This window comes from Brachycentrus maculatus, unplaced genomic scaffold, assembly GCF_059751285.1.
Source record: "Brachycentrus maculatus isolate JH-2025_06_01 unplaced genomic scaffold, ASM5975128v1 h1tg000454l, whole genome shotgun sequence".
NCBI classification, from domain to species: Eukaryota; Metazoa; Arthropoda; class Insecta; order Trichoptera; family Brachycentridae; genus Brachycentrus; species Brachycentrus maculatus.
In genome coordinates this window covers 1,132,244-1,144,078 of record NW_028281201.1, presented here as the reverse complement: position 1 = coordinate 1,144,078, position 11,835 = coordinate 1,132,244, and the positions used below count along the sequence as shown (strand labels likewise).

General features: G+C 34.6%; 1 protein-coding gene across 2 annotated transcripts; it reads right to left on the bottom strand.

Annotated features, from left to right (window-relative positions):
- Window positions 1-2,623: 2,623 nt before the first annotated feature.
- Window positions 2,624-10,482, bottom strand: LOC148302414 (cathepsin O-like). Of its 2 annotated transcripts, XR_015838642.1 has the most exons (6): window positions 10,101-10,452; window positions 8,641-8,915; window positions 7,635-7,767; window positions 6,788-6,984; window positions 4,857-5,977; window positions 2,624-4,475 (listed from the first exon to the last, which is right to left on the bottom strand). XR_015838642.1 is itself a non-coding variant. In XM_088271638.1 (5 exons), the coding sequence occupies exons 1-5, from the start codon at window positions 10,287-10,289 to the stop codon at window positions 5,671-5,673; spliced, it is 1,101 nt and encodes a 366-aa protein (XP_088127764.1). In that variant the 5' UTR covers window positions 10,290-10,482; the 3' UTR covers window positions 2,961-5,670. The 2 variants fall into 2 exon arrangements, 1 of the variants encoding a protein (XP_088127764.1); XM_088271638.1 differs by having other exon boundaries at window positions 2,961-5,977; window positions 10,101-10,482.
- Window positions 10,483-11,835: the final 1,353 nt, after the last annotated feature.

The window sequence follows — 11,835 nt, the reverse complement described above, 5'->3', positions numbered from 1 at the left end:
CACTTCCGTATTCATGCATCTCTTCAAACATACCTGCCAATTATTCACACTCCTATCCAGTCCATTTTTGACTTTTTGAAGTACTTGATCATGTCAAGGTTTCCTCCATCTTTTCCTGCTTCTATTTCCAACTACATAACCTCATACATTTGTTTTACCATTCTCATATCAAACATTCGTTCCACATACCCAAACCATCTTACCACGCTTTTCTTAATTTTATTGGTAATGCTTATTTCAGCCTTTGCAATCTTTCCTCATTTCGCCATTTGAATTTCATCTGAGTGATCGAATTAACACATAGAAAATAGGTGTATAAAGTAAAAGTGATATGTGTGGAAGTTGATCAGTAACTAAAACAAAATGGCTTATTTATTTGACTTACTTACAACTAGAAACATACCTTATTAAATATATTTAAACTTTCAAAATGCAAGTAAAACATATCTATATTTATTTTGTATCGTATTTAAATACTCTTGCCATAAAAAGTATTTTCAATTTTAATCAAAACACTTTTACAAACATCTTTTCTGTTTGAAAAATGCCAAATACTTTTCTTACTTTTTATGAATTTCATTCAAATCATAAACCCAAAGCAAATGATAGCACATTAAGGTGGAGACTGACCGGAGCATTTTGTTGTAACGTAACATGTTACGATGCGAGCATTCAAGCAGTCAGTACAGCGAACCGAGCGCTCCATCCATAGTTTCGGATGCTCGCTGATGCTCGCCGCCAACGATGTTACGACGTTATGTTACGTCGAAATGCTCCGGTCAGTCTCCACTTTAAGGATATAAATTGTGCAATCTTAGTGTTTTATGAATCTCAAAGGAGTGCAGAAGCTAAATGAAACTTACTATGCATATCTTTGCGAAGGATTATTCTTTAGTACATAGTCTGTTGATGGTAACACTGCCGCAGACCTAGAATCATTGTAATATTCAAAAGATAATGGATACTAGTTTCTTGAATAAATATCCAACTATCAAAACCAAATTCACTGTCAAATTGCATGATTGTGTTCAAATCCTGTTTTTGCTTAATACTAAAACCCTTAACATGTTGACTGCCACGGCAATTTTCAGAATTCCGGTCTAAAAAGCCAATTCTTTAAAAATATTATTTAACTTCTTGATTTTTCATAATTTTTTTATAATTATATTTTCTGTTAATTTATTAATAAATCTTCTGTTCATGTAAACCAGCATTGATTTTTGTTGTCTTCCCAGAAGCCATCTATCCATATTAGCACTGATATACTACAAATTTTATCGTAACTCAACAAATATGGCAACTAAACACAGTACGAGATAACTCCTAGTCGGCGTCCCAGCAAAGAACGCAATGTATGAGTTATCTCATAGTTGTCAGTCAACGTGTTAAACAACATCAATATGGGACTATCTCCTTTATTACTTGATGTTTCTTCAAATAAACATTTTAATAATTTTAGAAAACGGAATGAAAAAATTCCTTTGTTCATACGGATAATCTCATTAGAAAAATAAACAGAATATAGCACAATTTAACAATAATTATAAAAACATCTTCATACATCATTAACATAATTATGAGCACAATTTAAAACCCTGATAAACAAAATAATTGATATTGCAATTATCTTAAAATGATTGAATCATAACCTATACTAGTTATTAAATTTATCGAAACAGTCTTATTATTATTTGCACTCTGATTAGTAACCATCCATATATTGAAGTATTTTATTTTTAGTTTCAGCATTCCCTTTGTGGTAAGACTACTGTGGAAAAACACTTGTTTTTTACTACTTGAGTGTTGTATTTTTGTTATGACTAGTTTTGGAAGGTACATATGCTTTCATCTCGGTTTTTAATATTGTTATTTTTTTAAATTAACAGAAATATTTGTGTTTTTATTATTCACACAAATATTTCAATTTCAAACTATTCCTGTGAGCCTAAGCGCCTCATTATTAGAAATAGGTATCAAATTGTGGTAGAGTGGGTTCGAACCGAGAAACTCTGACTTAAGAGTCCGCGACACTATCCACGGGACCACAACCCGAAACATAAATATAAACACTCTCCTTATCATTCATCTGTCAGGTTTAAATTTAAACCCGTAGATGGAAGCATCTGTAGCCTCTGAAACTAGTCGTAACAAAATATAATACTCAAGTGGTAAAAAAAATTGTGTTTTGTTTATAATTTAAAGTATTTAATTTTAAATCACAAAATAAGCAAGTCTTACTTTAACAATAGGTTGTTTTCAATCGGGAGGAATATCATATTAATAATATTCTACATATAAATGATATTTTAAGACTGTTTTTGTGTTTATAACAGCCCATATAGTTAATGTCCGCCTCCATAGTGTAATGGTCAGCACGCTCGACTATCATTCTGGAGGTCCCGGGTTCGATTCCCAGGGGGGGGTCAAATAAAATATAAGTGATTTTTTCACACTAATATTTATTCAATATCACCCTGGACTGGTACCTGAAGCGGATGGCTGATAACCTTTCCTTCATGTGTTAACGATCAAGATAACACTGCGTTTATATGCAGTGCCCTGTGCACCATTGGGGTGCGGATAAGGGTTTGATAATATAGTTAACATTTACCCGAATGCAACATTTTTGTTTTTTATTAGAAACTGTAAGTTTTTTTGCAAAAATTAACACTTTGAGTACCGGGTACGCCATGTTGGGGTGCTATTTTAGCCATGCGTTATTAATTGCATGTATCTCAGTGGCAACCTTGGTTATATGCAACTTTGCTTGCAAAAAAACATTGTTTAATATTTATGCCTCGAAATATCATTACTAAATGGCAGGATATACTTACGAAATAATGACTAAAATCACTGAAATCTGTCAAAAACATGAATAAAAAAAATTCTATCATTGATTAATATTTCTTAAGTATTTTCTACCATCGAGCAGTGAAATCTCAAAGTGAAAGTATTGGATATTTTATTATTATTTTGTAAGCAAAGTTGCATATAGTGTTAATAATTTCATTTGAAAAATTAGCTTTTTAAAAAATGGCAGTTTCGTAAGTTAGTAATTAATTTCGGCACAGGAGTGATAGAAATTGAAGGATCTATGCCCAAAAAAATAATATTAGTCTATTGCTACTACTCCCCTTCTGCCTTCTGCATTCCTTGCATTGACAGGTTTAAATATTGACAAGGTGCAACGTAATTGAATTTTTTCTTCTTCATATTTGAAGTATTTTTCAACCTCTTCTTAATTTACTTCCACAAGGACAATCGGATAATTTAACACACAATGATGCCGTTTATACGTAACGCGAGTTTTACATCAGATTTTTCTGAGTCAAGAAAAAACAATATAACTTCATGGTTTTGAAAAATTTCGGCAAATGGAGATGTCTGAATAACACAATTGGGTAACTAACTATGTGGGTATTATCAACACTATAAAAAAAACTAAAAAAATCTTTTTCAAAATTGAATGATTATAAAATGTTGGTGTAATATGATATTTTACACTTAGGGGGCTTGTGCACTACCCTGAATTTTGCCGCCCGGCAGTCTGGTTTTGAAAAGTAAAAGCGTGATCAAATTTACGCGCAACGTGTTCACGCACCGATCCGAAGAAAGATGGACAAAAGCACAAGTCAATCTAAGCAAATCATTGTTTTATCACGCTAACTGAAGAGTCGGACGGTAAAATTCCGTGTAGTGCACAAATGCCCTTAGAATACCAATTTGGAAAACAATATTGTTTATTTTCAGGTTGATCCAGAAGTTTGACATAAAATGCCTGCGTACATAATAATTTTATCCTCACTAGGTCAGATTTATTGGTGAAAAAAGCACTGAGAAATCACATCATTTAAAGACTTATTCATGGAATTTTAAAAATGCTTTTAAAGCTATCACTACAGTTTATTGCACTATACTCTCATATCAAGCACAGCAGGTATATATCACTCATTTGGTGCAACAATGGAACTCTTTTACACTTTTAAAAATATTACTAGAGATGCCATTCAGACATTACAATACGCCAACAGAAATGGTGTCATTTTACTTAATTCTACAATGACACTTGCGCCATCTCGCAGCATTTCATCACAAGATCAATTCTGTCGATGCTTCTCCCGATGTAAATAGTCTTCCCACACATTTCAACATACTTAACATGTTTAAAAAAAAAGGTGTAATTACGCCACTGTTGCACCAAATGAGCTATATACATTCTAAGCAAACCAGAAAAACGAGGTTTTCAATATTTAAACCGTCTTGCTAAAAATATTCTACATAGTGTATACTATACAGTCTATAGAATATTTTTAGCAAAAAATAAGTGTGGATTCTATACAGTGCTAGTTCACTAATCCGTACGCATCATAATTTGAAGGATTTTGCATCATATTTGGGCATCAGGTGGCTGTGATGAAGGACTCTAGCATCAAGATGTTTTGAGTGATGAGGGCATCATACGTGCTGTCACATCGCTCACTCCTTTCAAGAACGTCATAAATCAAAAATTGTTGATTTTCAGTTGTGCATGTTTTCAGAATGCCCACAAAATGTACTATATCCCAGCAAAATCGGCATATTTTTAACTTAATGTTTACCCGCTACAGGGCAGAAAGTTTTGTTTTTGCATTTTGAAGAAATGGTATTGTTTGATTATTTTTTAAATAAACTAAATATTTTTCAAATGGAGAAAAAACCATCAGGTTTTAAACCAAACAGATCTGTTACACAGTAAAAAGTTCAATAAGTGACTTGATATTTATTATTGATACATTGTGTTATGTTTTAACTTTAAAAACGTTCTCCTGAAATATCAAGTTTTTTGATTTATGACGTTCTTGAAAGGAGTGGGCGACATGTGAAAATTTCGAGAAGGAATTTGATGACGCCGAGTAGCTGATGCCAGTTTCATAAATTTCACATTCTGAAGCCGTGAAAGCTTTCAACATGGCCTTCAACTGGGCTGAAGAAGCCGTCCAGAATACTGAGGAATTGGTGGTTTTGATATGAATGTGTGATTTAGCCCTTAAACATCGGTTCATTTTCGATTTAAGTTTTACACTTAGTAAATATGTACCACTACTTCTTAAAGTCGGAATCGAAACTCGTGTCATAATAGATTTAAAGAAATTGTGGTATTTACTAAATAAAACTGAAATTAAAAATGGATATATTATTTTGTGACAGCCGAATCAATAAATGAAACCAGTTAGGTTTGTTGGTTCAAAAGAAAATATTAGATTTTTTGAAGCTAAAATAAAAATGTTAAAATTTAAAATGATTCATTCAGTATCTAAATAAAAATGTAAAATAAGGGGCATTTTTATAAACAGAAATTACATTTTTTTCATCAGGTTTCTCAAAACACTTAGTAATCTGTACGAATCCCTAATCCCTAGTCGAACGATATATTGCATGATTTATGTTTGGGTTAGCGAGTTGGCAGTGTACTTTTTCTTCTTCTTACCCTTACCCGGACCCAACAGTGCATAGGGCACTGCAACATATAGAAGCTGTGGTATCTTGATTGTTAAACGCACAAAGAAAATGTGATCAGCCCTGCGCTTCATATACCAGTCCAGGGTAATAATAACTAAAGAAAAACGAATTCCTGCTGTGCTTAATAGGGCAACATACACGACTAAGCGCCTTGAAAAATTTTCAATGCTATTAAAAAATATTCAACATTGAAACCTCGTTAGCGAGCCCGCATATATTTTTTCCAATGGCAAGGTACAGGTAGCCTCCCAGGCCGAATTTCTTCCCCCAAGAGTTTTTAGCGATGTAGTACGGAATGTCGGCGGTCAGGTCATAGCCAACAAGTTGAACGGCGTGGTTAAGCGACATTATATCCTCGGCGCAGTGGTACTGTATGACGCCCCCGAGGTAGTTCTGCCAGGAGAGCGCGTTTATCGCCACCGCGACTGGCCCAGAGAGCGCCAGCCACTTGACTATGCTCGATTCTCTGCCCAAAAGACTGAAATAAAAAGGAAATGTCACATAACTTGGCATTTAAAAAATACAATTAACCCATTGTGATTAGATCAGCACTATGAACCGATTGAAGGCAATCGAAATGTGGCTACATCGTAGAATGCTACGCATTTCATGGACCGATATGGTCAGCAACACAAATCGCTCACTCCTTTCAAGAACGTCATAAATCAAAAATTGACAATTTTCAGTTGTTTTCGGAATGCCCAGAAAATGTACTATATCCCAGCAAAAGCGGCATATTTTTAACTTAATATTTACCCGCTATAGGGCAGAAAGTGTTGTTTTTGCATTTTGAAGAAAAGGTATTGTTTAATCATTTTTTTAAACATACTAAATATTTTTCAAATGGAGAAAAAACCTTCAGGTTTTACCTAAAAAGATCTGTTGCACAGTAAAAAGTTCAATAAGTGGCTTGACATTTATTTTTAATACATTGTATTATAATTTTAAACTTTAAAAGCGTTGACCTGAAAAATCAAGTTTTTTGATTTATGACGTACATGAAAGGAGTGAGCGATATGACACAAGAAGAAAATTGAAAATGAACCAGAATTAATCATATATGTCAATATGAACGCTTCCAGTGTGTAGTAGAGCCGCCACAAAGTTTACCTCTCTTAAGGCACAGAACACCGCTACCACTGGATATCCACTGCTGGCAATAATAGCAGTTTTTATCTGAACAAAGGAGTTGGTAGATAACAAAGAAGCTCATAGACTCCATATACTCTACATAAAGAACGGATACGAATTAAGAAAGTAGTAATAGCCAAACATTAACAGAACTTACGAGCCACAAGTGAAGTCTTTGATTCGCACGCCGGTGTTGTTTGTCTTGACCGAATGGCACTTGTCTGTCGTCTTGGTGAGTGGATATTCGTCAGAGAGGTGGATTGTCACATTGTACTTGGTCAGCCACACCAACAGACTACAGATGTCGCCGCCCTTGCAGCCAAAGTTTCCATTTGTGGCGCAGTCAATCATTTGCTGGAAGAAAGCGGCTCCTCAATAACTTCATGCATTCGGAAGAAGGCGACTTAAATTTGCAACTTTGTGCTCAAGAACAAATTAACCCTTTAATTGATAAAGATTTTATTTGGAAAAAGTGCAGGTTATTTTACTTCTGATGATGAAATACTTGCAAGTCAGGGTTGAAAGAAAAATGTGCTGTAGTAAAAAGGTTTTAACACATCATTTGCGGGAAACGCTTAAAAGCGTCTTTTACATACTGTTGGTAGAGAGCGGGAGACGCTTATAAGCATTATATTTGCTTACTTTTGGTAGAGTGCGAGAGATGGCAAAAAACATTGTACGGATTGGAATTGCATTTGCGGTTGCTTGTGATTAGTATACTATTAGATTGCTATTATTAGGTCTAGGAGTACATATAATGGTGGGTAATTATTGTTAGTATATAAGGACATTTTGTAAATATTTTTAGTCAGTGTTTGATAATGTCCTAAGAAGACGAAACGCGTCACGTATAAAGATACACATAAATAAATGTAGAATTCAATCCAACAAAAAACTTGTTTTATTTGGGATATATTACCCAACAATACTTATTAGGGTCGGGGTTGATGTAAAAACCACCCGACAACAATGAGTTAGTAAAATATGGCCATAAGAATACTTACTTGTATACTTAGAGTGGTGAGGTTACCAGTTTGCATGGCCGCCATGGCTTCAGCAACCTGGATAGTGCTGTACGCCCAGCAAGCACCGCACAGTCCTTGATCTTCCACACCACTTATTACTCCCCTGTTCCGCCTAAATATGAAATACACAAGTTTAACTCTTACCACTCTGTAAGCCAGACATTCTGGCCCGTATGATTCTAGTAGGCAGCTCCGTGGGCCACAATGTCTGGCCCGACGCAGGTATAATTTTAATCACTGATTTCTCTATTACCCAAGTATTGTATATTTGACCAAAAAATATTTCAGATAAATACAGTTAATCTTAACATGGTCATACGAATTGCCAGACAGTTTCCCAAAATATTTATTTTAATGGTAGAAAAACGTCGCATTTTTTTGATCAGAGTCGCTGAAAAAATGGTCAGAGTGGAAAAGGTTAAACATCAGTCTTTGACAACAGAAAAGTTGGCAAGTTAGCACATTGTTGTAAGGCGGTTTTTTCATCAACCCCGACCCTAATTATAGTCAGAAGTCTAAATTTTAGAGTTGTGTGTTTGGGACTTTAAAGGATGAAGCGGGGGTAAGAGCTGTTTCTTATTTTTAATAATAATACACCCAAATCACCCACCCGATATGTGTGTGTTTTTTTTTTTAAAGTTTTGAGTGTAACACCAATAATTTCAAAACTAAAAAAACTTTTTAATTAGATGGGTATGCATTTATTATTTACCTTGCTTATTATGTACAAGGTTTATAGATCATTAAGTGGATTTTTGTTTCTTCTAACTAAATAAATATGTTTTTATTTAAACCTGTGTTGGCCAATCATTAACTTCTCAGCATTTGCTCATTTCTCGGAAGAAACCAAGTAATACTCCTCAGAAGAAGGCAGACTGTTGACTGTCATCAGCAGACCTTCCGTTCCACTAGAAGAGGGTTCGGCATTTGTTCTAGCTTGGTTTATGTTACCAATATCCTTCACTATTTACTAAAAAAAACTCACCAGTCCAGTTTAAGGGGTAGTCCAAGAGTCTCCATTTCAGTCCGCAGCATGTCGGCTGGGTTCGGACCAAAAAATCGAGGGTTAGCAGCTTCTAAGATTGTCAGACTGTGATCTGGTTTCATCTTTCGTTGGTGATTTTTAGATAGTCGTTTGACTGTGTCTAAATTTACCAAGAATTCTTCTTCGGTAAGATCGGAGAATTGAGTTACGCCGTATACGGCTGTGTAGTTATCTGTTCTAGCGGCATTAAGCTTGTTGATTCTCGCCAGAGAGTCCTAAAAGTAAATGGTATCTTGATTGTGCAATTTGAGGGAAATTAGCTATTTTTTTTAAAGAATACGATAGAATTTTAACAAAATGACAAACAGAATTTTTTTTTGTATGTTCGAGAGCCTGTTTTGTCTGATATACTAGTCAAGAATCGAAAAAAAGTTAAAAAAAAAACAATTTAAGAAAAAACAAAATAAAACTTATATTTTTGTAGAATTTGCAATAATTCTTATTTTCATTAATTGATTCGGCAGTCACTTTTTGGTAAAAATCTATCCATTTTTAATTTAAATTTTACTTCATAAATACCACTATTTCTTAAAATCTATTGTAACACCTGTTTCCTTGCATTCCGAATCATTTTGAAACACCGTACGGTGTTTGAAAATGATGCGGAATGCATTGAAACACATATTATTGTCACAAGTGAATTAAGGGAATGTAAAGATTCTACCTACATTTGCATAATATACAAGCTGATAAATTTTATCTTTAGAAAGGTTACATCTTATCCTTGTTTGTATATACATCAACTATTCTCAATTGAATAGAATTTTTTTTTAGACCATATTGATCATATGGGCTCCTTATGTTGAAATACGAAAATCGCAACATTTTGCTATAGGGTCCATGGCAAAAACTTTTCAATAAGAAGTACATTTAATGTGAATGTATGATTGCATGTATCGAATTGTAGACATCAAGCTGCACATATAATCTCATAGAATTGAGACCTGACTGAGAGGTGGAATGATTTAAAAATTCTAATGTAACAGACAAAAACTAACATCAGCGTGATTAAAAATAATATTACAAATAATCAAATAAGTATTTTGCTACAGCTTAAAGGATTTAAAAATTACACAGTAACGTAATTACAATAAAAATGCTGATAAATTAGAATGTAATGTAAGTACGACAAAAAATGCTGATTATAACCAAAATGTAATGTAATTCCAACAAAAAGTGCCGATTATAACCAAAATGTAATGTAAATACAGCAAGAAATGCTGATTATAACAAAAATGTAATGTATGTAGAACAAAAAATGTTGATTATAACCACAATGTAAGCAATATTATAATAATCTTTGTGTTTTCTTGTGACGGGCAAGGTTCGAATACATACACCAAAGTCATAACAATGCGTCAACGAAATAAATATCAGAGATAATATCTCCAACACATTACCTTGAAAATGTCATATCTTTTGTTATATTCATCAGAACCGGCGGCATAAGACTTGTTATAATGTATAATAAATTCATCAAATTGTCTTTTAGTATCTTGATTATCTGGGCTTTTTACCCTGATGGGTATACCGAGGAACAACAAAAAAATAAGCCCGGTCCAGTTGCAAATTGTCTTCCAAGACGGCATTATTGTGACGTTAAGTAAAAATAAAACCGGCTAGTATTCACACTCAGGACATAACAATAGTATTTTATCATAAAAGTTAACAGATCGACCGGAGGAAAACACAGAAATAAGTTAGACAACAACACAGGCTGCTAATTATATGACAACAATGTGAATGAACGTCAAAAGTCAAAACGAGATCCGAGAAAAATAAAACTGACATCTGCCTGAATTGAGCGAAACGACGTTCCATAACATTAAAGTTTACTAGTCTTCTTCTTTTAATCTGTTTGTTAGTGCAATTTTTTGTCGATAGGGGCTAGTCAATATCATAACATAAAAGTAATATTATAAAGAAGCAATAAATAATATAACAAATCGATAGGTACCTACAAATAGTATGATGAATTTCTAGGCTGTTATCTGCTGCGTCCTCTGAATGCAAAGCCGCGTCCCGTAGATCTGCGGAGAAAGAAAATTACTCATCGGGAATATTATAACTAACTAAGAGTGCTTGTGCACTACACGCAATTTTACCGTCCGGAAGTCCGGATTTAAAAAAAAGCGACTACGACAGTTTAGCGTGATCAATTTTATGCGCACCGTGATCACGCACCGATCAAGAGCTCCGATCCGAAGAAAGACGGCCAAAAGCACAAGCCAATCCAAGCCATTCATCCGTTTATCATGCTAACTGAAGTGCCGGACGGTAAAATTACGTGCAGTGCACAAACGCCCTAACTAACTACCTAACCATCACGCCGCTTACCGCAGGGGTAGGCAGAGAGAATAGACCGTCACACCACTCCGTCTTTGCAAACATTCCTCGCCTCTTCCACGTTCATGCATCTCCTCACACATAACAGCCGATTATTTCGACTTCTAACCTGACCGCTTTCAAATATTTGGCATACCTGATCGTGCCAAGTTTTTCTCGGTATTCCTCTGCTCCTTTTTCTTACTACATTCGCGCCATAATTTTATTTTACCGTTCTTTCCTCACTCATTTGTTCCAAACCAAACCATCTCAAAACACCTTTCTTAATTTTATCGATATTGCTTATCTCAGGAATATTATATATGTTACTTATGTATGTAATATGTTTGAGTTCTCGACATCATCTATAGTTAAGACGGGCTAGATTTTTTATTTAGCAGGGACGCTTATTAAATGTATGTAAGAGACTTCTGGGTTTATTTATATTGACATCTATTGATATATAGGAGTTACTTATATTGACATCTCAACATAGATGAAGAAGAAAATAATAATGAGTCCGGGTATTTATTCATAAAATGAATATTACAGTGATAACTTTTAAAACTTTTATATTTAACAAGTTTGTCCGCCTCCGTAGCGTAATGGTCAGCACGCTCGGCTACCGTTCTGGAGGTCCCGGGTTCCCAGGCCCTGAAGCGGAGGGCTGATCACCTTTCCTTCGTGAGTTAACGATCAAGATAATGCTGCGTTTATATGATGCAGTGCCCTATGGACCATTGGGGTGCGGATAAGGGTTCAAATGAATGAATGTGGTTATCAATCATGGGTAGAATGGTGAACGTTACA